Raw genomic sequence first — 27,745 nt, 5'->3', positions numbered from 1 at the left:
ATGCACCGAACTGGTATTTTTTGGTCACATGTGAGGCATTGCCGTACTCGGGAGAAATTGGGGCACAGATTTTGGGGTGCTTTTTCTCCTTCATACCTTCTGAAAATTAAAAATTTCGAGCCAGAACTGCATTTTTGTGTAAAAAATGTAATTTTTCATTTTCACTGCCCACTTGTATCAAAATTGGTGAAACCCCTGGGGGTTTGAAATGTACACTATACCCCTAGATCAGTGGTGGCCAGAAGGTCGATCGCGATCTACCAGTCGATCGCGGGCCTTCCGCCGGTAGATCGCGATCGGTATTGTGCCCAGTCCCCGTTAAAATAGTTTGTTGCTGCCCGCTGCCCGTCTGCTGGCTGAAGCCTCTCAGGGCTTCAGCGTTCCCAGTGGTGCACTGCGCGGGTGCACGGATGACGTCACCGCGCACCGGCGCATCGGCTCAGTGTAGGACTGGGAACGCTGAAGAGGGCGGGAGCTGCAGTTTGAATACTGCAGAGCGGGCAGAGAAGGGCTGAGCGGCAGAGCGGGCAGAGCGGCTGAGCGGGCAGAGAAGGCAGAGAAGGGCTGAGCGGGCTGAGCGGCAGAGCGGCTGAGCGGGCAGAGAAGGGCTGAGCGGCAGAGCGTCTCCAGCGTCTCCAGCGTCCAAGGTACTGTGCAATCTGCTCCTGGACCTGTGCTGTAGGGGAGGGGGGGGAGGGGGTGCGTTATGGAGAGGTGAACATCGTGTGTCACCACTTGCAGGGGCTGCTGGATTGGTACTTGCTTTGCCACAAACATAAGGGTGTTAGAAAATGTGAATAAACAACTGAAATGCAAACCCAGCAAATTGGATGTGTGTGGGGGGGGGGGGGTTTCTAAAATCTGTGGCATGTTAATGAGGGGGGGGGGGGGGTTCTAAAATCTGGGGCATCCCAAACAAGGCAAGCATTTTCTGTATTCATTTATGGTGGTTGTTACATGGAGGGAGGTGGCCCCCATGTGTCCCCTATCAGCCAGGGTTGCCCAATGTGTGCTGTATAATTCCTTTGGTGCCCCCTTGTGTCACATATAAGCCAGGGGTGCCCAATGTGTGCGGTATAATTCCATTTGTACCCCCTTTGTGTCACATCAGCCGGGGGTGCCCAATGTGTGCGGTATAATTCCATTTGTACCCCCTTTGTGTCACATATCAGCCGGGGGTGCCCAATGTGTGCTGTATAATTCCATTTGTGTCCCCTATCAGCCAGGGGTGCCCAATGTGTGCGGTATAATTCCATTTGTACCCCCTTTGTGTCACATCAGCCGGGGGTGCCCAATGTGTGCGGTATAATTCCATTTGTACCCCCTTTGTGTCCCCTATCAGCCAGGGTTGCCCAATGTGTGCTGTATAATTCCTTTGGTGCCCCCTTGTGTCACATATAAGCCAGGGGTGCCCAATGTGTGCGGTATAATTCCATTTGTACCCCCTTTGTGTCACATCAGCCGGGGGTGCCCAATGTGTGCGGTATAATTCCATTTGTACCCCCTTTGTGTCCCCTATCAGCCAGGGTTGCCCAATGTGTGCTGTATAATTCCTTTGGTGCCCCCTTGTGTCACATATAAGCCAGGGGTGCCCAATGTGTGCGGTATAATTCCATTTGTACCCCCTTTGTGTCACATCAGCCGGGGGTGCCCAATGTGTGCGGTATAATTCCATTTGTACCCCCTTTGTGTCCCCTATCAGCCAGGGTTGCCCAATGTGTGCTGTATAATTCCTTTGGTGCCCCCTTGTGTCACATATAAGCCAGGGGTGCCCAATGTGTGCGGTATAATTCCATTTGTACCCCCTTTGTGTCACATCAGCCGGGGGTGCCCAATGTGTGCGGTATAATTCCATTTGTACCCCCTTTGTGTCACATATCAGCCGGGGGTGCCCAATGTGTGCTGTATAATTCCATTTGTGTCCCCTATCAGCCAGGGGTGCCCAATGTGTGCGGTATAATTCCATTTGTACCCCCTTTGTGTCACATCAGCCGGGGGTGCCCAATGTGTGCGGTATAATTCCATTTGTACCCCCTTTGTGTCACATATCAGCCGGGGGTGCCCAATGTGTGCTGTATAATTCCATTTGTGTCCCCTATCAGCCAGGGGTGCCCAATGTGTGCTGTACAATTCCTTTGGTACCCCCTTGTGTCACATATCAGCCAGGGGTGCCCAATGTGTGCGGTATAATTCCATTTGTACCCCCTTTGTGTCACATATCAGCCAGGGGTGCCCAAATGTGTGCTGTACCAAGGGTGCCCAAATGTGTGCGGTATAATTCCAAGGGTGCCCAAATGTGTGCTGTACCAAGGGTGCCCAAATGTGTGCTGTACCAAGGGTGCTCAAATGTGTGCTGTACCAAGGGTGCTCAAATGTGTGCGGTATAATTCCAAGGGTTGCCCAAATGTGTGCGGTATAATTCCAAGGGTTGCCCAAATGTGTGCGGTATAATTCCAAGGGTGCCCAAATGTGTGCGGTATAATTCCAAGGGTGCCCAAATGTGTGCGGTATAATTCCAAGGATGCCCAAATGTGTGCTGTACCAAGGGTGCCCAAATGTGTGCTGTACCAAGGGTGCTCAAATGTGTGCGGTATAATTCCAAGGGTGCCCAAATGTGTGCGGTATAATTCCAAGGGTGCCCAAATGTGTGCTGTACCAAGGGTGCCCAAATGTGTGCGGTATAATTCCATTGGTACCCCCATGTGTCCCCTATCAGTCCAGGGTTGCCCAAATGTGTGCTGTATAATTCCAAGGGTGCCCAAATGTATGCGGTATAATTCCATTGGTACCCCAAATGTGTGCAGTATAATTTCAGGGGTGCCTAAATGTGTTGTCACTTAGGTCACAGAGTCTTTGAGGTGCAGGGTTGAGCAAGGCAAGCCATTGTCTACAATACAAGTCTGAGCGGTCACAGTGCAGGAGCATTTTATCACCTCCACGAGAGTCTTCAAGGAAGAACAGGCAAACTATTGGTAAGTATATCCACTGAGTGTGCTGCTATGGTGGCTAATATGACATGGGGACTGATATTCATCATGATGTTTTTGTTTCCTAGGAGCCTGCTATCACCATGAGTACTGCACAAAATGCCAAGAAGCCAAAAACATACTATTTCCACTCTGAATGGGAGAATGACTTTTTTTTCACAATGTCAAACTCAAAATGTGTATGTCTGATCTGCCATTCTAAAGTTGCAATTGCAAAAAGAGGGAATCTGGAACGGCATTTTAAAACCATGCACAATAAGTTTGACACCGATTATCCTCCTAAAAGTGAATTGCGGAAGAAGAAAGTTCACCAGCTAAAACTGCACCTTGGCACTCAGCAGTCAGTTTTTACAAGACCTAGTGCTAAATCAAAGGCAGCTACTATTGCATCATTGCGTGTCAGCCACATACTTGCAAAGAAAAAAAAAAATTTTCAAGATGGAGAAATAGTGAAAGAGGCTTTTTTAGAGGCAGCAGATGTATTATTCCAAGATTTTAAAAACAAATCGGAGATTATGTCTTCTATTCAGGATATCCAGCTTTCCAGAAATTCTGTGATGCGACGCTGTGAAGTTATGGCTGACAATTTAGTGGAGCAGCTGCAAAAAGACCAAAAAGAGTGTGTCTTCTTTTCTCTGCAATTTGACGAGTCAACAGACCTGACAGACACATCACAACTTTGCATATTCTCTAGAATGGTTTTTGAAGATATGTCTGCTAAAGAGGAGATGCTAAAAATCCTGCCACTAAAGGGAAAAACTAGAGGGGAAGACATTTTTCAGGCCTTCAAGGAATACATAAAGGACACACAACTACCAATATACAAACTTGTTTCCATAACCACTGATGGAGCACCGTCTATGACCGGAAGGACCAATGGGTTCATTGCCCTGTGCAAACATGATGAAACATTTCCTGACTTCCTGAATTATCATTGCATAATTCATCAGCAAGCTTTGTGTGGTAAAATGCTAAATATGGCTGATGTCATGGATATAGCACTCAAAATTGTAAATTCAATTAGAGCACGAAGTCTTCAGAGGCGTCTCTTCCGATCACAACTTGAAAATAATGAAGCACCACATAATGATCTTTTATTGCACACTGATGTCCGATGGCTAAGTAGAGGTGCATTTCTGCAAAGATTTAGAGAACTACTACCCGAAATCAAAGATTTTTTAGAGTCCAGAGATGTGGAATACAGGCAGTTGGATGACGAACAGTGGCTGCTAGATTTAGCTTTTTTAACAGACATCACAGCCCTGTTAAATGAACTGAATATACAGCTTCAAGGTAAAGACAAAAATGTTGTTGAAATGATTGGGTCTATTAACTTCTTTAAGCAGAAACTGAAAATGCTGTGTGTGCGTCTCCAGCAGTACAACCTGCGTGACTTTAAAAATCTTCTCTCTGAGCTAGATGCTCAAAAAAAAGAACATTCGCAACTTGCCATTTCCAGATATATGGAACAGATTGAAAACCTCCAATCAGACTTTGAAAGACGTTTCAAGGACTTCAGATTTCTTGAACCGCTAGCAACATTTTTGTCTTTTCCCTTTGGTACAGACAAGGATATTGATGATATTGCATCCCAAATGTCCTCTCTTTTTCATATGGACACCTCTTCAGTTGCAGATGAAATAATGACTTTGCAAAATGATATTTTTATCAAAGCCCGGTCTTCTGAAGGAAATTTTTGGAAGCTTCTTGCTGAAGAAAAATATCCTAACCTAAGAAAAAGTGCCATGTACATAACAGCACTTTTTGGCTCCACGTATCTTTGTGAGTCTGCATTCTCGCATATGAAAATAATAAAATCCAAATACAGATCAAGTCTAACTGATGACCACCTTGACGCCTGCTTACGATTAGGAACGAGTACCTACTGCCCTGAGTATTCAAAGCTTGCTGATGCCATGCAGTGCAAGTCATCTCATACCTAAATTTGATTTCACCTCTGATGAAAACTACAGCTGTCTGTTTATGCAATTATGTTTGTACAATAAACTCTTATTTTCTTCATCTACCATTCGAGTGTCCGTTCCTATCCTTCTGCAAACAAGGGGGGTAAGGGCTTTCTTTATTCTACTTTGTATGTTCCTGGCACCGGATACACCATCTTAATACAGAGTGCCATCCTGTGAACCAAACGATAATACCTAAATTTGCAAGATTTCCCAACATATTGACGCCGGTAGATCTCCGGTAAGTAAGAGTTCAAAAAGTAGATCCCAGGATACAAAAGTCCGGCCACCCCTGCCCTAGATGAATTCCCTGAGGGGTGTAGTTTTCAAAATGGGGTGACTTGTGGGGGGGTTCCACTGTATTGGTGCTTGGGGGGTCTTGCTAATGCGACATAGCACCCACCAAAATTCCACCAGAATCTGAGCCGCAAAATCCAAAAATCACTCCTTCCGTTCTGAGTCCTGCCATGCACCCAACTGGTATTTTTTGGTCACATGTGAGGCATTTCCGTACTCGGGAGAAATTGGGGCACATATTTTGGGGTGCTTTTTCTCCTTCATACCTTCTGAAAATGAAAAATTTTGAGCCAGAACTGCATTTTTGTGTAAAAAAATGTAATTTTTCATTTTCACTGCCCACTTGTATCAAAATTGGTGAAACCCCTGGGGGTTTGAAATGTACACTATACCCCTAGATGAATTCCCTGAGGGGTGTACTTTGCAAAATGGGGTGACTTGTGGGGGGGTTCCACTGTATTGGTGCAACATAGCACCCACCATTCATTCCACCAGAATCTGTGCTGCAAAATCCAAAAATCACTCCTTCCCTTCTGAGTCCTGCCATGCACCCAACTGGTATTTTTTGGTCACATGTGAGGCATTGCCGTACTCGGGAGAAATTGGGGCACAGATTTTGGGGTGCTTTTTCTCCTTCATACCTTCTGAAAATGAAAAATTTTGAGCCAGAACTGCATTTTTGTGTAAAAAAATGTAATTTTTCATTTTCACTGCCCACTTGTATCAAAATTGGTGAAACCCCTGGGGGTTTGAAATGTACACTATACCCCTAGATGAATTCCCTGAGGGGTGTACTTTGCAAAATGGGGTCACTTGTGGGGGGGTTCCACTGTATTGGTGCTTTGGGGGTCTTGCTAATGCGACATAGCACCCACCAAAATTCCACCAGAATCTGAGCTGCAAAATCCAAAAATCACTCCTTCCCTTCTGAGTCCTTCCATGCACCCAACTGGTATTTTTTGGTCACATGTGAGGCATTGTCGTACTCGGGAGAAATTGGGGCACAGATTTTGGGGTGCTTTGTCTCTTTCATACCTTCTGAAAATGACAAATTTGGAGCCAGAACTGTATTTTTGTGTAAAAAAAATAATTTTTCATTTTCACTGCCCAGTTGTACCACAATTGGTGAAACCCCTGGGGGTTTGAAATGTACACTATACCCCTAGATGAATTCCCTGAGGGGTGTAGTTTGCAAAATGGGGTCACTTGTGGGGGGGTTCCTAACTTTTAGCATCTTATGGTGCCTAGAAACCTACATGGTGCCTAAAAAATAATCTCATAAAAAGGAGGCTCCAAAATCAAGTAGGTGCTCCTTCTATTATGAAGCCTGTGGTTTGGTCACCGTGCACACTAGGGCCACATATAGGATATTTATGAAAACAAAAGAATTGGGGGAATCAATTTTCAGTCACATTTCTCTAGTAAAATGTACTGTGTTCCTTAGAAAAATGTATTAAAATTGCAAATCTGCAAAAAAAAAAGAAATTTTGAAATTTCACCTACACTTTGTTTTAATTCCTGTGAAACACCTAAAGGGTTAACAAACTTCCAAAATGCTGTTTTGAATACTGTGAGGGGTGCAGTTTTTGAAATGGCATCATTTATGGGGGTGTCTCACATACAAGTCCCTCAAAGTCACATCAGAACTGAACTGGTCCCTAAAAAAATCAGTGTTTGAAATTTTCTTGAAAATTTGAGAATTTGCTATTCATATTGTAAGCCTCCTAGTGTCCCAAAAAATTAAAAGGAAGTTGAAATAATGATGTCAACATAAAGTAGACATATGGTCTATGTTAGTTATTCACTATTTTGAGTGGTAAGATTATTTGTCTCACAAGCAGAAAATTTAACATTTTGCAAATCGCTAAATTTTCAATTTTTTCACGATATTTTGGTATTTTTCACAAAAAAACACAGACTGTATCGACCCAAATTTACCACTAATTTGAAGTACAATGTGTCACGAAAAAACAATCTCAAAATCACTGGGATAAGTAAAAGCAAAAAAAAGTTATCCCCACTTAAGTGAGACATGTCAGATTTGAAAAAAAGGGCTCTGTCAGGAACGCAAAAACTGGCTCTGTCAGGAAGGGGTTAAAGTCCAGGAATTTAGGACAATCAGAGCACCAGGTAGTATATATATGTATATTACATACATTTATCAACAGATCCTAATACACCCAGATCTCCTATATATTTGGCCAGCTCTGAGTGTGTGTCCAACACCCGCGGCACACATGCCCCCCCTCCACCCCCAACCCAATCCTCTCCCTGTGCAAAACTCTGCTTTAAATATTCCAAAAGGCCTGTAGTGTCATCTGAAGTTGTACACACTGAAGAGAATAGCAGTGTCTCACATTTGGCCCTGTTGATAGGCCTAGGAATTATTAAACTCAGACCTGTTTGCCAAGTGGTTTCTAAAGACCCAATGCCTTTTGATCTGTGCATTGCATGTACAGTAAATTGCTGTGTATATGGAGTCAATGTGAGCTTAGTATTGGAGGACAGTCTACTTCTGCCTGAAGCTATTTTATTTTAGACCACTGTTGACCGTTGTAAAGTATGCGACTCAAACATCACAGGGCTCTATAATAATGTCCTGTCCTGCTGCTGCTTGGTAATGGCTGAATCATTTTCTCCTCCAGGGCATAACTAGTAAAACCTAGTCGGCTTCTATTCTGTCTATGCAAATGTGCTTTATAGCCATCTATTTATGGCTGATGTAATGTGTCTCTGCTCTCATGCGTTGGACATTTCACTGCTGCCTCTCGGGCTTCTCACCACAGACTGACCACCTCCTCAGTGTGACTGTGCTTCCTATTGTCTCTTACCTGAGGCAGTAGTATTGATGACAAGGCAATACAGGACATGACAGGAGAAGTGTGGATCAGCTAAGATGTAACTCAGTTATGTCTACATTTTCAAGATTTACTATTTTATCATTAACATTGATACATTCATTTTTTAAACATGTTTCTTTTTTTTTTCTTTCCTGGAATAGACTAAAGCAGTTTCTTTCCTGGCCTCTGTAGTGGCAGAGATCTGGTTCTAAAATGAACCAGTTTATGTTAGACATGTTGAAAGAACCTTTCCAGAAACAAATACATTTGGATGACTGTAGGAGCAATTTTATTTTAAACATGTTAGATTGTTGTCTGTGTTTTGTTAGCCAAATGCACTAAATCATTTGCAGTCATGTATAACACTTGGGCCCTTGTGCAGGGAGTTTTATAGGCTGTCCCCTTGTGTGCATTTCCTCCCAGAGGCCAGAAATCTTACAGGTATCTGAATTGACTTCTGACTAAACTGCTGTTTGTGTCCGTTTTAGGGAATTTGACATAATCTTCACTGGGGAATGGACTGATGTAAATACCTAAATTTTCTCTGATTGCAATGAGCTGTGTAATAAGTTGGTGGTATATAAATTAAGGATGAGAACTACTTAAACTTTTCACCATTTGGCCACATTCTACATGACACTTCAAACACATAACTGCATGCCTGTATGGGTTCATTTTTCCTTCCTAGAGGTCAGTATAGTTTTTCCATTCTTGACTCGTGGATTTGGCCTGATATGAAGAGACCAATGATAAATAGAAATCACAAGTATCCTGCCAAAGCACAGAAAGAACTCTTAAAATGTCTGATGAAAGGGCTTCTCTTTCATGGAATAATCCTTTACACGGAGCGCAAAGAGAAACTGACACGTATTTTAGTTTTTTTCTTTCCAGTAAATGAGTAATTCCATTTACATTGAATTTTCTACAGTACAGTATGGGATATTGAATCTTTGGATAATATTGTTCTGTGCTGATCTGGAGTTGGAAAGCTTTCAACTTTCCGGAACAAAACCAGTGGTTTGTTTTTAACTCTTAATTTGTGTTCCACAGTCATACAGGGCAGTGATCAGACTAATCTCGAAGCTTGGGTCTTTGGAACATCTCCAAATTGGGAAGCCCTGTACTTCCCATACCCCTGAGCCATAGTAAGGGACGGGGCCCATTTGTACCATAAGGCTTATTATGGTATTGGAGACACTCCAACAACTTGAACAATGGAAACCCAAAAGGCTCTCCCAGCACCCCCTGCCACCAAAAATATAATAAGCCTCAAAGAAAAACAATGCAACACACAAATGTGAGAAATTGAGGTGTGGGTGCAGAAATGTGTGCAGTAAATTAAATGAGTTCTTTTTCTGTTGATCCTACAATCCCCTTTATCCAACTCTCTCCTTGTTAAGTAGACTGTGGGGTTGGCATATCTTTTAAAATATGTGAATACAATGGGGATTGTAACAGTATCTCATATCAGCCAATAAATCGTTTCTTATCTATTGTTGTGGCTAAATAAAAAGCAAAACACTATGCAAAAGCAGCAGAAGGCACATAGAGTAAATCAATACTTGTTTGATCTGATTCTGGGGGAAAAAATGTATTTTTTACTTACTCAGTATTAACCCCTCCCTCATGCACCTAGAAATATTACTGAACTGATTGAGCATCTACCACTATCTGTATGTTTGATCTGATTCTGCACCTGAAGATGCAGCGTCAAATTGCTTGTGTGAACATCAGCCTTCAGGTTACGAAGAGTGAATGGTCTTTTTACTCTGCATGGCGCCAGGAAATCTGTGCTCTCGCCACTGCCAGAAAGTGACACCTTTTCACAATCACAAACACTGCTGCCCAGCTCTGCCAAAACATCTGGTCCCTGAATGATGGGCTGCGGCTCAAGGGGCTCTGCATGCAGTCATTCAGGGCCCATTCTGCACATGCAAAGAGCAGGTCATGCCCCACCATCGGCTATGTATATAAACAGGTTTATGTACATGTCTAAATCAAGCCCTTGGTGGAAAAATATATGCAGATATTTCTTTCCTGTGCAAAGGTAAAATCTGTGACTTCTTGATAAGTTATTTTTCAGACGAAAACTCTGAATTCATTGCCTCTCTTAAGGCAGCTCCCTGGGACAGGTTAGGTACGATTAGGCACTTGATGTGCCATTTTTTGCATGTGATAAATCGTATGCGATTTATCACATGTAAAATCCCGGAGTGCTGCAGGCGGAGGGAACGGGGTTGAGACAGGAGCTGAGCAAAGGAGACGCTGCATACAAAAAAAAAAGTACAAGTCGGGGTCATTCTAGGCTTTTTCCAGATAACTGTATAAAATTCCTGAGTGCAATGTAATACATCAGCAGAGCGATAGGCAGTACATGTTGAGTATCCAGTGGTGCATGCAAGGGGGGTTTCTGAGTACCCAGAATCCCCCCCCCCCCCCATCGGAGTCTAAGGACCCTAGGCTGAAAGCTGAGGGTCCCCTCTTTCCATGGGTACAAGAATTTTAAAAATCGGCCCTCAGGAACCGGAGATATCTGATTTCAAAGCAGTGGTCCCCATCCAAGCCTGTTAATTGCTATTCCCAGTCAGATATTTCAGGTTCTGTCTGAGGGTATCTCCCAAAAGCTGGGACTCTCCCTCTTTGATGGACACTAGTAGCTTGTCTCTACTGTTCCCAGAACCAGAGATATCAGCCTTCCAGCAGCTGGTTACTACTCCAGCTCCACACACCTGGTATGTAGGTTTATATTCTTGTGGGCAGATTGCTCTGCCTCCTGAACTCTGATCTCCTAGTACCATTTGGTAGGTGGGATTATCTAGTTTTTAATTCCATTAAAAGCTAAGAAATCTATTTCCGGGAACTGGAGATATCTGCAGTCAAGCAAGCTGTCCTCCCACCAGAAAATTATGAATAATAAGCCCACTCCACTATACACCCCTCCTCTGCATATTAAACATCCTCTACCACCCTGGAAGTTATGTATCAGGGCCCCTTCTTTCAGCCCAATGCCCCCTTCTCCCACTATATAAATATATATATATATATATATCTCTGAGAGAAAGGGGGGTTGTGACCTACCCTGCGCGATTTCAGTAGCTGCACTCCTATGTACCTTGCTGTTAGAAAAGGTACAGAATAAAGATGCAAAGAAAGGGTATAGGAGTGCGCTGATAGTTGTTTCACCAAGGACAAATACACATCAATATAAAATATGTAAAATTTATTCCATACAATAAAAAACACAATTGTATTTTATACAAGGTTTTCGCTTCAGCTTGTCAAAAACTTGATACCACTTCAAGTCACTGTTATCCTGAAATCACCCTACGCATTTCGTCCCATGAGGGACTTCTTCAGGGGTAGCGGGTATCTAAAATGGTGAAACAATGCCGTACGGACAATCTTAATGGTCAATATTATATATTTACACATACTGTAGATTCTACTGTGTTATTAAGGAGGAGATTCAGAGGAGAGTAGTGAGGGGAGGGGGGTGGAGGAGGAGGATAGGAACACCCCCGTCTCCTATTTGCCTGTGTTTATTATCCAGTGGAAAAAATATACATACCAGTATATCACTAGTTTTTTCAAACGATATGAAAACCCAATACGGATAAAACCAAACCAAAATTCGTAACCAAAATTATATGTGTGTGTGTGTGTGTGTGTGTGTGTGTGTGTGTGTGTGTGTGTGTGTGTGTGTATATATATATATATATATATATATATATATATATATATATATATATATATATATAATTTCGTGGACGGCGGCACTCACAGACAAGTAAATGATGAAACAGGAAAACCTGGCTTGTGACCAACGTTTCAAGCCTCCGTGGGCTTTTTATCAAGGTGCATTAGACAATAAATAAGCCCACGGAGGCTTGAAACGTTGGTCACAAGCCAGGTTTTCCTGTTTCATCATTTACTTGTCTGTGAGTGCCGCCGTCCACGAAATTCTACATTTCACCTGCTGTTTCAGCGTGGTGCATCTGAGCGGGCACCCGACCTATACTGCACCAGCAGCTGCGTTTATTTGGAGTGCCGCACCTATGCAAATACCTATATATATATATATATATATATATATATATATATATATATATATATATATATATATATATATATATATATATATATATATGGCGTGTAGACCGGCACTCCATTCTGCAGTTCCCTTAGAGGGAAATGTCGACGGCCTGGGTGCCTACCCAAGTAGATAAATAGCTGGCAGGGGGTTCCTAGCAGGAACACAGGCTGGCACTCCAAGGACTTTTCAAAAGATGCAAAACATTTATTGTGCAGACATAGTGCTATCATATTATCATAGTGATAGCACTATGTCTGCACAATAAATGTTTTGCATCTTTTGAAAAGTCCTTGGAGTGCCAGCCTGTGTTCCTGCTAGGAACCCCCTGCCAGCTATATATATATATATATATATATATATATATATATATATATATATATCCCCTTTTGGAAATCCTGCGTTTGCCTCTGGTATCCCTTATCCAAAATGTTCGGGACCACAAGCATTTTTGGTAAGGGATTTCTGCGGATATCGGATTTTTTTTTTTTTTTTCATAATTACCTCGTCCCCTGGTGGTGCCAGATGGTCCCCATACGAATATTTCAGATATGAGAAATCCGGATAATGGATACCCAAATTGTACCTGTAGTAAGTAGGAGACTTTTTAGTAAAAAATATACTTTTAATCACTACAGTATGCCCCAATAAGGATAATTTAAGATCCTTCCAGTGAAGTAGTTGAGCACATATTTTAGTAATCACCGGTTTAATTAAAGGTGTATAAGGACGATAGTGCTGAAAGGAAAATAACACCTAAGTATTTGCATTTATGTGGTACTAAAGTAAATAGGGAAGCAATATTTGGGTGTGAAGAAGTGAAAGAGGGTGCATTCAGAGGGAGTAATATGGATTTGTCTAGAATGATCTTATATCCCGCAAAGGAGCCAAACATTTTAGTAATTCTTAAAATTTCAGTTCTAGAGTGGATGGGATCAGAGGTAAATAATAGCAAATCATCCGCAAATAAGGATAATTTACATTCTCGTTTCCCGATGCGGATGCCGCTAAACAGTGGGCTCCGTCTCAGAGCTATTGCTAACGGTTCCAAGCCTGCAGCAAATAGCATGGGAGACAGGGGGCAACTCTGGTTCCCTTCTGGATGCAGAAAGAAGGTGAAAGATTGGTTCAAATTTGAGTGGTGGGTGGGATGTATAAAGAGATTTTAAAATCAAGGCAAATTGGGGAAGAAAGACAAATCTAAGGTCTCAAACAGGTGATCCCATGTCACCATATCAAATACCATTTCCGCATCCAATGACAAAAGAAAACAGGGATCTGACACAGCACCAGTGTTTTAACCCTTTGAATGCCAACATCTCTTTGAGAGATTTGCAAAATATCCACTAAAAGTGCCAGCGTCGCTCACATTTGTTATATAAATGTTAAGATAAAAAAAATTATATACAAGGTAAACATTACAGGTCATTATGAGGAATACAATGTTTGCTGGATAATTTGTAGACCAAATTCACTTGGTATTTCATGGGTTAATAAAGCTTTAAAGTTTGTTTCATACGCTGGCAGATTGCACCCCCACCCGTTCCGGTTCTGAGTAAACAAAGTATCACAGCCATCTTACACATTCAGCACATGAACATTTGCAACATGTAGCAACTACACTCATTCTAGTTATGTGTGAGTATACCCAGGCTCGACAGGAGCCAGGTCGCCATGACGACCAGATTCTGCTTCCTGGCTACCAGGTTTGGCAGTGAGCAGAACCCCTGGGCAGAGTGGTGGCTAGAATTAATGACAACAGCGGGCTCGCTGCTTACATGTCTGATGGCAGGGGCACCAGAGGCTACTGCAAGTGCTCCTGATAGGATAACCAGCCACGGTGGACCCGCTGCTTAGATGTCTGATGGCAGGGACACCTGACGCTGTTGCCAGTGCTCCTGACAGTATAAACGCTGCCAGGACGTTTATACTGCCCTGGCAGCATTTAGGAACAGTACACAGCACTGCTTATATTGGGAGAGGGGATGGGGAAAGGGAGGGGGGGGGTCTAAACAGTAATCAGTGATGCCTGTCTCCTCCTCCTCTCCCTCTCACACACACTGACACTAACTGCCTCTCCCTTTCACCCATTTTCCATGTCTCCCTGTCACTCACTGCTTATCATCCTCCCCTCTCCCCACTGCTTGTTCCTGTCAGTCACCCCCTGTTTGTCATCCTTTTTCTCCGCAACACCCCCTGCCACTCCCCATCTATCTCTACTTCCCTCATCCTCCTCTATCCTGTAATGGTGACCCCCCCCTGTCATTTTTTTATGGATAACCCATAGCAATGAGCATGTAGGTAAACAGCACTTATGTTGCATAGTATGTAATTAGCAATACAGTGTGTGATGATATATGTAATGGGAATTATGGCGTGTGGTATAATATGCAATAGGTATTACGGTGAATGGCGTAATGGGCATTGTGGCATGATATGTAAAGGGTGTGTGACATGTGTAATAGGCATTATGGTGTATCTTTTTGGCACTCACTGTCCCTATTTTTAGTTTTTTCGGACTCCTACACATATAGCCTGGCTCCTAGATTTTAAAAAAATTGTCAAGCCCTGAAGTATACAGTAGTAAAAGAGGCCTGGTGTTTGCCTCCACTGCATTGTGGCAGCTTTTGGAGAACTTGCTTTTATTTAATAATTTTGTAAATAAAGCCACTTTGAAATGTTTACACAGGATGTCTAAACATAATTCTTTATAGAACTGAAGAAGAAACTGAGAAACTTGTGTGTACTTTTCAAACACATAATGAATCATTTGTATTTTACTATGTAATTTTGTTTTCCTCATTTGAAGTATGAAAAATATACTTCCAAGGCAAAAAATAGCTCTTTGCTTCTCCTCTACTTTTTAAAGCATTTTTATTTATTTGTTCCATTGTTCAAAGCTAGAATTCTATCTTGACCTCAAAGACTGTGAAGAAAAAGTTAAAATGGCTTTTCAGTGCTCATGAATGTGTATATGGGTGTGACAAATGTAAAGAAAATTATCCTTAAGCCCTGTACACAAGGGGCAACCTGGCTCTCTTGCTGAGCGACATGCTTAAGCATGTCGCTCAGCACACATCGAGGTACACCCGCAATGTACCTGGCTATGCTGTGTGCTGAGTGATCGTGCTGAGCGGGGCTCTGCCTATTGTTTATAGACAAAGCCCCGTGATCTAAGAGGAAAGCCAAGGCAACTACTGACTTCCCTGCATGCAATAAAGACGCCCTGGATTGCATATCTCCATTGTACTTTCTCATATTTTTAAGGAAAAAAAAACATTTTACCCCTTTTGAGTGGCAAGTGAATTTGTCAAGAGGCATGAAAATTGGCAAGCAAACATTTTTATTCATCATAATGACCTGAAATGTTTACCTTTTTATATAGAATTTTTTTTCTTTTGTTACACAACATTATTTATTTGGATTTAAATAATAAATGTAAGCGATGCTGGCACTTTTAGCAGATATTTTCAACATCTCTCATAGAGATGTTGACACTCAAAGGGTAAATATTCTTGTGAAAGCTCTAAGTGGGGCAGATTAATTTGCCTGCGGATCATTTCACAGAGCCAAATCGGCACGTTAATAGTCATACTGTAGGGCAGCCAAATCTAACACAATTGTTCCCTGCCCTATATGGTAGTGAATATTTTTGTGCGAATCTAGCATTCAACTGGCCAGTGGAAGGATGCAAAATGGGGTACTGTTGTGGCATTTAAACAAAACCGCAATTCTCACCCCTCACTGGTCACTGAATTCCACCATTGGAATAGAACAGGCGGAAAAAAAAGAGTGGATATGGTTAAATAAAACAAAACATAACCGTGCATATGCGATAAGATTATATTTATATATACATTTATATATGAATAAATGTATTGAATTTTTAAACTAAATTTGCCTCAATAGATGGTCAGCAATATATGGCTACAACAAGTTGCATGTGAGAGTAACCTTTTTAATCCAAATCCCTAACAAATAAAAGCATTATGCTGCAGTACATAGAGCCTTGGATGCACGTTTGTGTGTGGCCTAAATCTCCCCAGCCTCTTCTCAACAGATGTAATGGATGAGGGTAGTGTTACACCATCCACTGACCTATCAATAGACTCTAATCCCAACATTTGTGCTACCCTTTTCCTTGCCATGTTGCTAGAGAAACTTTCAGCTGAACCATTTAGGTAGGAAGCACACACCATTATTGTATCTGTATTTTTGAATGTGATTGGAAATGTAACTAAAATATTATAAGAACTCCCTAGAGCAGTGGTTCCCAAACTGTGTGCCGTGGCACCCTGGGGTGCCTTGTGGGACTTGCAGGGGTGCCCTGGGTTGATGGTCCAGGACCAATTCAAATTATTTATGTCCATTATAATAGTCATAAAACAAAATTAATGGTTGCAGCATCCTAATGCTATGGGTAGTGTCCCGGCATAACTGTCAGAGCCATGTCATTTTTCATTCTATACACAGGTGTACTAGGTGAGGCAGCCATGTTTGGTGCACTACAAGATTATGCAGTGGAAGAGAAGCCATATATGCACTCAAGGCACATATGGGAAAACTGATGGGTTATAGTATGATATATGCCAAATAAATAGAGCCACATGCAGTGAATAACGCCTATGGAAACACCTGGGGTGAACCCCATAAATTGCCGCTGATGCAGTAATTAGCCTTTGGAGTGTTATTCTTCCTCATCTCCAGAACAATCCTTTCTAACCATTTTATTCCTGTGTTCATTTTAGGATCTAGACAATTACAATGGGACCTTCAATAAATCCATATACCATATGGGAACACAGCCCACATGTACTGTACATCTATCATATGACCAAGATTTCTCATGACTAGAGCGGTTGGTACTTGTTTCCTAGCATGGCGCCCGTCGTGGTAGATCGCATACCTTAAGTTAAGGTAACTTAAGGTATGCGATCAACGCGATTTTCTGTCAATTAAGTGTTTTTATTGCCGACAAGGAGAAAATCGCGTTGATCGCATGCCATTATAATGGCATGCGACCGACGCGATTTTACATAGGGCTCAATGTTAAATTAGCTTTAAATGATAAAATCGCGTTGATCGCGTCCATCGCATGCCATTATAATGGCATGCGATGCAATCAACGCGATTTTACATAGGTAACAATGGGAAATGGGCCAATGGGCCCAATTTTTGATTGTATATGGCCCGTCATGGGTTTTAAGTATGTGAAGTGTCCCCCCATTGTTAACGCCACCCCACTATTGACGCCAACCCGAAGCGTGGCGTGCGCAGCGAGCTTGCGAGGGGAGGCGGTACGCGTCCTCCGACCTTTTCATACCCCCACTATCCACGTCGTGTGGAGTTGATTTTATAAAGTGTGGCGAGCGCAGTGAGCCACCGAGCCCGAAGCGTGGCGAGCGGACGCGTATACTTGTGAAGTTATGCGCGTCCCCTCGTGGGGCTCGCCACGCTTCGGGGTCGGTGGCTCGATACGCTCGCCACACTTTATAAAATCAACTCCACGCCGACGTGGATAGTGGGGGTATGAAAAGGTCGGAGGACGCGTACCGCCGCCCCTCGCGGGCTCGCTGCGCTCGCCACTCTTCGGGATGGCGTTCATCGTGGGGTGGCGTTAACAATGGGGGGCCATTTCACCCATGAGGGGGGGTATGCAATTAAAATTGGGGTTTCGGGGGCTTTTTACATTGGGCCCAATGTAAAATTGGGTCTCATGGACCATTTTACATTGATTCCAATGTAAAAATCGCGTCCATCGCATGCAATTTGGTTGCATGTGATGCGATCGACGCGATTTTTTAGGTCCCAATGCTTGAGATAAAAATAGCTGGTGCCGTGCTAGGAAACAAGTACCGAGCGGTCTCCTAAATGCAGATGGGTGTAATATTTGCTGAATTTTGCCTGAGGCAAGCTAACAAAATCCCTGATAAGCTGTGGCACACGCCGGCTTCTCGGGGCTAATCCGCGTTCATGGGTAATAGGATATCGGGCAAAGATCTAAATATGTTTCAATTACAAGTGCTTTGTGCCTTTAGTGATGCCACTGGTCTCTAAATAATACATACACTGCATTCTCATGAACATTGCACAGCTTTCAGAGTGTGTACTTCTCATGTACACGTTAGCTTTAGTTGCTCATTGCAAACACTGGTTCTAGTGGCTGGGAATAACAAGTGGGTAAAAATAATGTATAGCTTTTAGTTCCTTTAGTTCATTCTTTTTTTTCTTACTCCACTTGCCATTACTAGAATTAATCAAAATAGAGAAAATAAAGATGCATTACACCATTTAAACCATTATTTATATGCTGTGTACTTTCCTTCGAGCCATCTGTTAATAATTATTAAGCATTCCTTTGGCGTTGATGTTGATCTTTGCGGGCTCCTTTTGAGAAACAAAGTTTCTGTTTGAGAGGTTTAAAATATAAAAGGAGTTTGTGGGCGAAGGCCGCAATCTGTTATTTTCTAGTAAAGAGCAGATTTTACTGAAATGAAAAATTAGTATACCCTGACTCAAACAAGCATGAAAATAACATGACTCATATTAATTTGCAAATATAGTACCTTTAATTGCAGAGATCCATGCCTTCATGACATGGAGCCCAGGTTGGGTGCCGGAAAGTTTCCCGACAGTCGGGATCCCGACTGTCAAAACCCTGATACTCGCGGTCCCGACGGCCACCGGCTATTCACCCTCATGGAGGTCCACGACCACCCATAGAGGGAGGATAGAATAGGTGTCTCGCTATGCTCGCAACCGTGCCCGCAGCGCGGCGAGCATAGCGAGCCCGCAAGGGGCTTTGTTGCGCTTGCCCCGCTGCCTGAATCTGGCCAGTTGGGATAATGACTGTCGGGATCCCAACTGTCAGGACCATATACCACATCCCCAGGTGCCCCTGTGTAAAGACAGGCTGAAACATTTTGGTCGAAGATCATTATCCGAAAGATAAAATGAAGTGAATTGGAGACCATTTACTTTATGCACATAAATGTTACTTGGACTTTTGTGTTTCGCAAGGGTGACAAGTGCTTTTTCATGCCACCGAAATGTAATGGAGTGTTGAAATGTTAATTAGCAGGCAGTTTCACCTGCACTAGACACCTTGCCTAAAGCATGTTGCTGAGTGGTTAGAGATGGGCTGATAAGCGTAAAATGCCTTTGGACTAATAAAAGTGATACTTTCTCACTAGCTCATTTCCTCTGCCTACAGCTGTGTTCTATAAAGGAGAATGTGTAGGCTGCTTCCCAACTGTGTGACCACTTATGTTTCTGTTCCGAAATATTCTTTGAGGTTTTTACTGTGCTTAATGTGTACAGATAAGAATATACTAAACATATATTAAAATGATCAGTTTTAGTACCAGGCCTGGGCTAGATAGGCTATTGGTTTACAGTAAATGTGTTTTTTTTTTTTTCCTTCTCTGTTACTAAGGTTGAACTCTATTACCGTAAGAATACTATCACCCTAGGGAAATTTGGTTCCATTGTTTAAAAACAAACTTGAGATTCTCAATGCCCCACAGAGTTTTGTTGACTCGGTGTTCTATTAAACAGTCAGCTCTGTCTACATTGCAATGAATACCGTGTAAAGGGGTGTACACACGGAACGATTTTTGCTAGTGAGCGACTTTAAATAAGCGATTTTGACTAAATGCACCAGCGATTTTGACTAAGAAATTTTGTCTATGGGTGATTTTGACTATACTAGAATTAACATACTTGGTTGGTATTCATTGCAGGTCGCCTAGTGAATATCTCCCTCAGGAGTGAATAGCAGCGATTTTGACTACACAGCCAGCGATCTAGTCAAAATATTCTTGCCTGGCAACTCTTTTTTACTAAGTGATCTTATAGGGAGATTTGTTTAACCTTGACAGAGATCTTTACTAACCTTCTAAGCAATTTTGATTATGTAGCCAAATTTGTTTAGAAGTATTTCTCCGTGTGTACACCCCTTAAATGTGGCAGACAGTGCAGTGGAATGCTTGTCCTGCACTCATTATATGTAAGCAATGATTATATATATAGATAGATAGATAGATAGAGATATATATATGTATATCTATATATATATATATAGATATATATATAAATATATATTCTTTTATATTAATCAGTCCCTCATAAAGGTGTAACTCTTCCTTAACCACACATGCATATGTGCAGATAAGACAAAACTATGAAGTGTAATACAAGCGCCCATGCAATAGTTCTTGTCCTTATGGGGCCTACACAGGTTGCAACACTTGTGAGCGATGCTAGATCGTTTTGAACACTCTGCAAGATCACTCAGCACACAGCGATCTGTCAGGGGCAGGGTATATCCGTTGGGTACACTGGCCCTGAGTGACGATAGTACTAGATTTATCCAGCATGCTGGATATTACTTCCCTGGCAATAGTGACACACGGGGCCGCGCATCGCTATGGCTATGGCCCTGCACACAGAGCGATGTAGGGGCATTTTCTAAGCAATCTAATGAGCTTGCTTAAAACAGGGGTTTCTTAAGCTGTGGATTCTGACCCCAAAATGGGTCCTGGCCTTCTCAGCATGGGGTTGCGACTCCATGTTGCTGACCATCAGGCTGATAACTTTTCTAATCTCAGTCAGTGATTCAAGGAGTCTAAAATAACAGACAATTAAAGCAGATTTTTCAGACTCCTCCCATCACTTTGTGCCTCTACAATGCTGCCATGTATGTGCTGTCTGCTGACTACATATGTGACGTGATGACTTTCTGCAGTAAGCTGCTGAGGTTCCCATCAGACAATAAAAATAATGTCATGATGACTTTCTGCAGTAAGCTGCTGAGGTCCTGTCATTATTTTTATTGTCTGAGGGTACCTCAGCAGCTTACTGCAGAAAGTCATCACGTCAAGGGATATGAATTCATAGATTCCTACAAAGGGGTGCGGCCAGGTGCTTAATGATGCTTGGCCATCCGATAAAGAGGAGTGGCCAGATATTAACGGAGCACCATACTTTAGTATATACATAAAATCCCTCTATCAAAAAATAGCACCATCTTTATCTCATTAAGGAGAGGAACAAGAGACTGGGTGCAGGGGTGCTGAGTGTGGAAGGGAAAGCAACTGCAGACTGCAAAGGGTGCTGGGAAACGGGAAGAGATGGGATACTGAGACTAGGAGGATAAGTTACTAGTGTTCATTCTAGCACTCGTCATCTTTCATAACCCATCCTCCCAGTCTGTTGCCATTTAGTGTTCATTCTAGAACCAGCCATCTTTGAAAACCCGTGCAGTTCCTGTTCCCTGCCTTGGGTGTCACTCTCTGCTGTAGTGCTTCTAGCACAGTGTGGTCTGTATATCAGCACTGATATGCAAACCAGACCTGTGCTAGAAACACCACAGCAGACAGCGACACCCCAGGCAGGGAACAGGAACTGCACGGGTTTTCAAAGATGGCTGGTTCTAGAATGAACACTAAATGGCAACAGACTGGGAGGATGGGTTATGGTACTAGGATAGAAAACTATTACTACTTTATTCATACCATTGTTACCTCCCTATACTGGCAAAGTTTATATATGGGTTATCTACAATATTTGAAACTCCCACAATGTGGTGAATCACAAGACTTGGTCTCTGAATGCTACAACAACTTTTATGTTTGTGTTCACACAGGTGTACAGGCAGGATTGCGAGACTTTTGGTATGGTCGTGAAGATGCTGATCGACAAGGACCCTTCGCTGGAAAAGCAGGTCCAGTTTGCTCTACGGCAGAATTTAAGTGAGATCGGCGAGAGATGTATTGAAGAGCTGAAATTATACATTGCAGAATATGATGCCGAACACCAAGACCTGGCATAGCGTGTACAAATAATTTGTTTAATTTTATTTTTCTCTTGGACTCTTTCTTTATAACCTACTGTATAACATATAGGTATGTCCAATGCTAAGATACAGTTAGCGTCACTGGTGTTTTTCATAGGAATTGCACATTATTATGCTATTTTATTTAAGTAATTTACATAGTAGAAACTGTTAAATATAGATGATAACTAGACTGAGCTGCAGGTGGCGTATTTTATTCATACTGTTTTCTTTTACTTGTTTTTACTGCAGTATTTGTATAATATATAACATTTACTGTTTGTAGTAAGTTACATTCCCGTATCTGTCATATCCATTTTTTTCAGTAAATGTAGATTGGTTTAATTCGTTTTTTCATGAATCTCTCGGGAATTCGTTTCCTTCTGTACAGCATCATTGTTATTTTACATGAACAGTTCTTTAATACCATGTGTTGTATATACATGTACCCGATAAAGTAATTGCCCATAAACAAAGAGAATGACATTGATCCTAATAAATGGGTAGAAAGAAATACAATAAATGTCGTTTGGACCAGTCTGTATTATCAATGCCCATTGTGTTTAAACTCTTTTGCGAAAAGAAATTTAAATGTTCAACGTGTGTAAAGAATGGTGTTTTGTTACATTCTTGCCCGCACCAAAAAAAACTGTTTGATTTAAGAATAAATGAAAAACTATTTATGTAGGGTAAAAATGATCTGCAGCTTACTGTATTTTACAAGAATAATTTTGGTACTTATGTAGTATCTGGGCTGCCGATTTTTTGATTGTATGCCTTAAGTTAAGGCATACAATCAGATGCGATGCGATGCGATATCGCATCGCATCGCATCCGATATCGGATGCGATGACCCGATTTTTCCATAGGAATCAATGTTAAAATGATTCCTATGGAAAAATGGGTCCTTTTCATACCCCTACTATCCAAGTGGGCATGGAGTTGGATATAAACCTGTGGCGAGCGTAGCGAGCCACCGAGCCCGAAGCGTGGCGAGCGAAGCGAGCCCCGCGAGGGGACGGTATTCGTCCCCTCGCGGGGCTCGCTTCGCTCGCCACGCTTCGGGCTCGGTGGCTCGCTACGCTCGCCACAGGTTTATATCCAACTCCATGCCCACTTGGATAGTAGGGGTATGAAAAGGACCCATTTTTCCCATTGAATTCCATGTTAAAATGGACTCAGTCCATTTTAACATTGATTCCTATGGAAAAATCGGGTCATCGCATCGCATCGCATCGCATCGAATCGCATGGTCGCATGCGATGCGATGCGATCTCCCGATCCGACCCGATTTAGAAATCGGCAGCCCAGATACTACATAAGTACCATAATTTTTTATTTGGGCCATTATTGTAACCAGTGGCATATCTATAATGGGTGCAGTGTGCGCGGTAGAGTCTGAGTGCTCTAGTGTTTAGACTCCACAGAGGAGGTTAGCGCACACGCAGTAGGGTCGGAGCACTAGAGCGCTCAGACCCTACTACTACCGGTGCTGCTCTGGCATCTGTACAACTGTTTTTGTAGTGTTTATTGTTAATTGAGCTACTCAAGTATTTTATGGTATAACAAAGTTTAACATTTAGTATATATCTGGAGTACCAGGTTATTGCAATTTTATTGTGTTCTTTTTAAACTTTGCATGCATTTATTGGATGATCTACTAAATACATTTTAGATTAAAGTATTAAATGGCAAGCTGTGGCTGTCCAGCTGATGTAGAACAGCATTTGCAACAATGATCTGCTGGAAGTCATAGGATGACAATACTGTAGCACTTTTCAGATCATTCATTTTTACTACATCACAAGAGGATGCAGTGCCCTAGAAAGTGCATACAAAGGTACATTACATAGCTGATATTTTAGAGTCAAAACACAAATAAATACAAAATACCAGCACTGATTGAAACTGTAACCCACAGACAAGTGAGTGATTACAAACTATAGTGGAGGAATAAAACCAGACAGAGTGGTGAATCAGGGTGTGGAGACAGAAAGGTTTGGCTTAGGAGGGAAATGTGCATTTTTTGAGGAAGGTTGGTTTTAAGAACACAGTTGAAGCTTCAGGGGAAGTTGGAGATTCTTATATGGAGGATGAGCGTGGTTTGCACAACAGAAGCAAAGTCCTGGTGGCAGGAAAGTAAAGATGTAATCCATTGACAAGAGAGCTGGCAGGCAGGAAGGTGGAGGGGGATGAGATTAGAGATGTAGGAGTGAGATGATTAGGCAATGACCTTTATAGATAAGTTGGATGTTTTCTCTGTTTGGTAGCCAGTCTAGGGAAGGAGGGGAAGCAGTGTGGGCGGAGAGAAAAATAAGCAGAGCAGCAGCAATGTTAAGGGTGGGCAATAGTAGAGAGGTAGGAGTATGGAAGGCCATATAGGATGTTGCAGTACTCTAGATATGATCAGTAATTGGCTGAGGGTCTTGGTGATGACCAGTATAAAACCTTGTAAAGGGCCCCATACATCAGCAATTAATTGTGACAATTTTCAGATATGGAGATGATTGCCACAATTAATTTTAGATGTGTGGGCTCCCCCTTTTGGCAATCCCAATCAAAATTGCCAATCGATTGCTTAATCAGGTTTTTAAACATGCTTAATAATCTGGTATTATCTGCAGATCTTTTTTTATATGTGTGGGCATTCCCAATTCGTCTTCTTCATCTATTTACATTATGAACAGCTGAAATGACAATCGTTTGGGGCAATTTCCAGATATGAAGATGCAATCTTTAGATGGAAAAATCTGCCGATCACTGAAATAAATCTGTAATGTGTGGGCAAAGTCAGATAGATTGTAAAATCCATTTATCTGGCCAAAATATCCCTATATCTGAAAATCCATAAATTGTGATTGCTGATGTATGGGGCCCATTATTTACGCAGCGATAGTTATTCAAATATTTATGTCCAGTAGTCTAAAGGTTCCCTTTCACAGTACATTCAAGCACAGGTAGCTAAATCCAAGTGACTTTGGTAATAATTAGGCCGCCTGCTCTCATGCATGAATATCCTTATTTCCAGGATGGAAAGTAGGCCATGCGGAGTGGACACTGTTTGGGAATCACTGCCTTGCATACTGCAATTATGATAGTTCTACTAGATTTAAATGACTGCAAAGTATTATTCCTCTTTTGTGTTTTATATATGAAGCACCAACTTAGGAGGAGATCATGATACACACATATGACATACAATGACCTGAAAAAATATGAAGATGGCCCTGCATAAATGAAGTTACAATCTAATAGGTTTGGGGTAAATTTACACAAGGTAGCAGAATAACAATTGAATATAAATGTTCATGGATACAGGTTGAGTATCACATTGCTATGTGTGTAGGGCCTATAAGGGGGTATTCCAATCACAGGCAATGGGTGCAAATTGCTGTTGTGGCAACATTTAAATGGCAGCAATGGCAACTTATTATGCACTATTTTGGGGTAGAGGACAGTTGTGTGTGTGAGATCCTGCCACTTTAAAGTGCACTGGCTGCTGCTTTGATTTGGCGGACGATATTACTCACCAGCAATTGAATTCTCCCCAATCTTTTTTCCCCCTAGAATCTGTAAATCATTAGGTGTTGGACTGTCACTACTTGACTTTAATTGTTTCACCCTTACAACATGTGACAATTGTTTATAAGTTGAAGAAGTTGTTTTAATCAACAGGATCTTAGGATAAATGGCAGCTTGATGCTTTAAGCTATATCAGGTTACTCTCTTGGATGAAGAGGTTTCCCAGCTGCTGTAGTCACAGTAAATGTCACATTGCCCTCTGACCTCTGTCTGTGTGTTTCAACTTCTTTTTCATACGAACATTAGTCCTATCCACTATCTATTATAAAATGTTATGTTTGTTGTTTCTTGATGGGTTGTTCAAACCCTTCATGATATCACATATTTAGTTTTAGCACAATGCACTTTCTACATTTCCTGCATTCTGCAATATTGGAAACTGAAATGTCTTATTTCCCTTAAATTCTAAAAATATATATAATAACAATGCAGTAAAAATGTACATTGCAAAGCAATACACATATGAGGTTTTAATTACTGTAAGAAAAATTAGAAAAAGAAAACATTATAATGTGGAATGATGTCACTTAATCATGTAGTATTTACTTTTTTGAAATTCTATATTTGTTTTATTGAAAATGCAAAATGTTAGGCAAAGAAGGGGGAGGGGGTAAACAGGGTGGGTGGGGACATTCCAAAGTTTCAACATTTTGAAAAAGGTTAGTCACAGATACCATAACCAGAAAAATGCGCACAGAAAAACACAATATGTTATGAGCAGATCCCATAGCTGGGGAATCATTCAGATTAAAAGGAGGAGGGAGGAAGTTTGTGTTTGGTCATGCTTGTATCAAACAATCCACAAGGACATATCAGTTTGCTTTAGAAACTGCAAGAGGATTCCCATAAAGGAAGGCCAGCACTTGGTCAGGCAAAAAAGTGAGAGTTAAAATATACATCTCACCCAGAAAGAAATTGGCACAGGGTAGTCCCAAAAGCTATGCAGGGTGGTACCTTCAATATTAAGGTCATTCAGATCTCAAAGGGATTTTTTCAAGTTTTGGATCATTGGCCAAATTGGTGTCACGTCTGAATTTCTTCAAATGTGATTTTGGGGGAACATGTAGAATTCAGCGCAATAATGCCAGTCAGAATAAGCAACCTGTCATTCATATCTTCCACTTTATATTTAGCTGTATAACCATATACTTCTGATCCCAAAATAAGGATCTACAGTTGGACAAAATTGTATATGCTGGTGGAAAGTGTATAGAGTCAACCTCTTGTGAACATCGAGAGCTAGGAGAGGGATAACTGAAATATATATATATATATATATATATATATATCATACTGAAATGAGAAAAAAACAAGGGGTACACCGGAAATTCTGAAATAACTGAAATATATATAGCATACTGAAATGAGAAAAAAACAAGGGGTACACCGGAAATTCACCAGGGAGCCTAATATGGGGAGGTAGACTGAAGCTTTAACCACCCATAAGATCACATGCATAACAAAAGAAGAAAACAAACATTTACATACGCAACTAATTATTTTGTTTTCTATGTAAACATTGTAACATATATAGCTAAAAACAATGTTAAGCAGCATATTTGGCAACACAGTAAAAACCGATTAGAGCATAGTACACAATGCAAAGTCCAACAAGGCTAAAGGTTCATACACACTGGGCGTTTTTTGCCCAACGTGTATGGATAGCGATGATGGGAAAAAATTATCTGTGCATACGCCCGTTTTAGGGGGTTATTCTAGTCCATTCTTTTTTGACAAAATCCTTCTTAGATGGACAAAACCATGTGCACTGTGGGTGGGGCAGATGTAACTTGTGCAGAGAGAATTAGATTTGGGTGGGGTTTTTCTTCAAAGTGAGATCTATATTGAAGTGTAAAATCATGCAGTCAGTATTTTCCCTGCACAGAAACAAAATAACTCACCCAAATCTAATTCTCTCTGAACATGTTACATCTGCCCCCCTGCAGTGCACATGGTTTTGTCCATCTAAGAAGGATTTTGTCAGAAAGAATGAACTAGAATAAACCCCTTAGTGATTTTCCCTGGGGTGGACGACTTTCCATAGCAGGACACTATGGAAAGCTGTACACTCCGCCACTCATCTGCTGGTAATACCAGCAGCTCAAAGTAGCCCAGTGTGTATGGGCCTTAAGTGGAATTAATGTAATAAA

The 27,745-nt window shown here is 41.7% G+C and overlaps 2 protein-coding genes across 6 annotated transcripts in view; both read left to right on the top strand.

Moving 5' to 3' along the window:
• PPHLN1 (periphilin 1) overlaps positions 1–22,553 on the top strand; it is a 109,618-nt gene extending 87,065 nt beyond the window's left edge. For all 5 annotated transcript variants that reach the window (XM_083182681.1, XM_083182680.1, XM_083182677.1 and 2 more), the window contains one exon: positions 21,825–22,553. In XM_083182681.1, coding sequence (XP_083038807.1) covers positions 21,825–22,010 — 186 coding nt within the window. In that variant the 3' untranslated portion in view covers positions 22,011–22,553. The remainder of the gene's footprint in view (positions 1–21,824) is intronic.
• On the top strand, positions 901–5,016 carry LOC146074514 (general transcription factor II-I repeat domain-containing protein 2A-like). Its single transcript, XM_083182676.1, has 2 exons — positions 901–2,972; positions 3,056–5,016. Exon 2 carries the CDS (start codon positions 3,071–3,073, stop codon positions 4,928–4,930), a length of 1,860 nt encoding a protein of 619 aa, XP_083038802.1. The 5' UTR covers positions 901–2,972; positions 3,056–3,070; the 3' UTR covers positions 4,931–5,016.
• Positions 22,554–27,745: the final 5,192 nt, after the last annotated feature.

The sequence above is a fragment of the Crinia signifera genome, chromosome 4 (genome assembly GCF_055691185.1).
Source record: "Crinia signifera chromosome 4, ASM5569118v1, whole genome shotgun sequence".
Taxonomy (NCBI): Eukaryota; Metazoa; Chordata; class Amphibia; order Anura; family Myobatrachidae; genus Crinia; species Crinia signifera.
Note: the sequence above shows the minus strand (reverse complement) of the source record. Positions and strands in the feature narration are given on the sequence as shown.

Coding starts and splice junctions, on each gene's coding strand:
- LOC146074514 (XM_083182676.1), top strand. CDS start 3,071: ATGAGTACTGCACAAAATGCCAAGAAGCCAAAAACATACTATTTCCAC.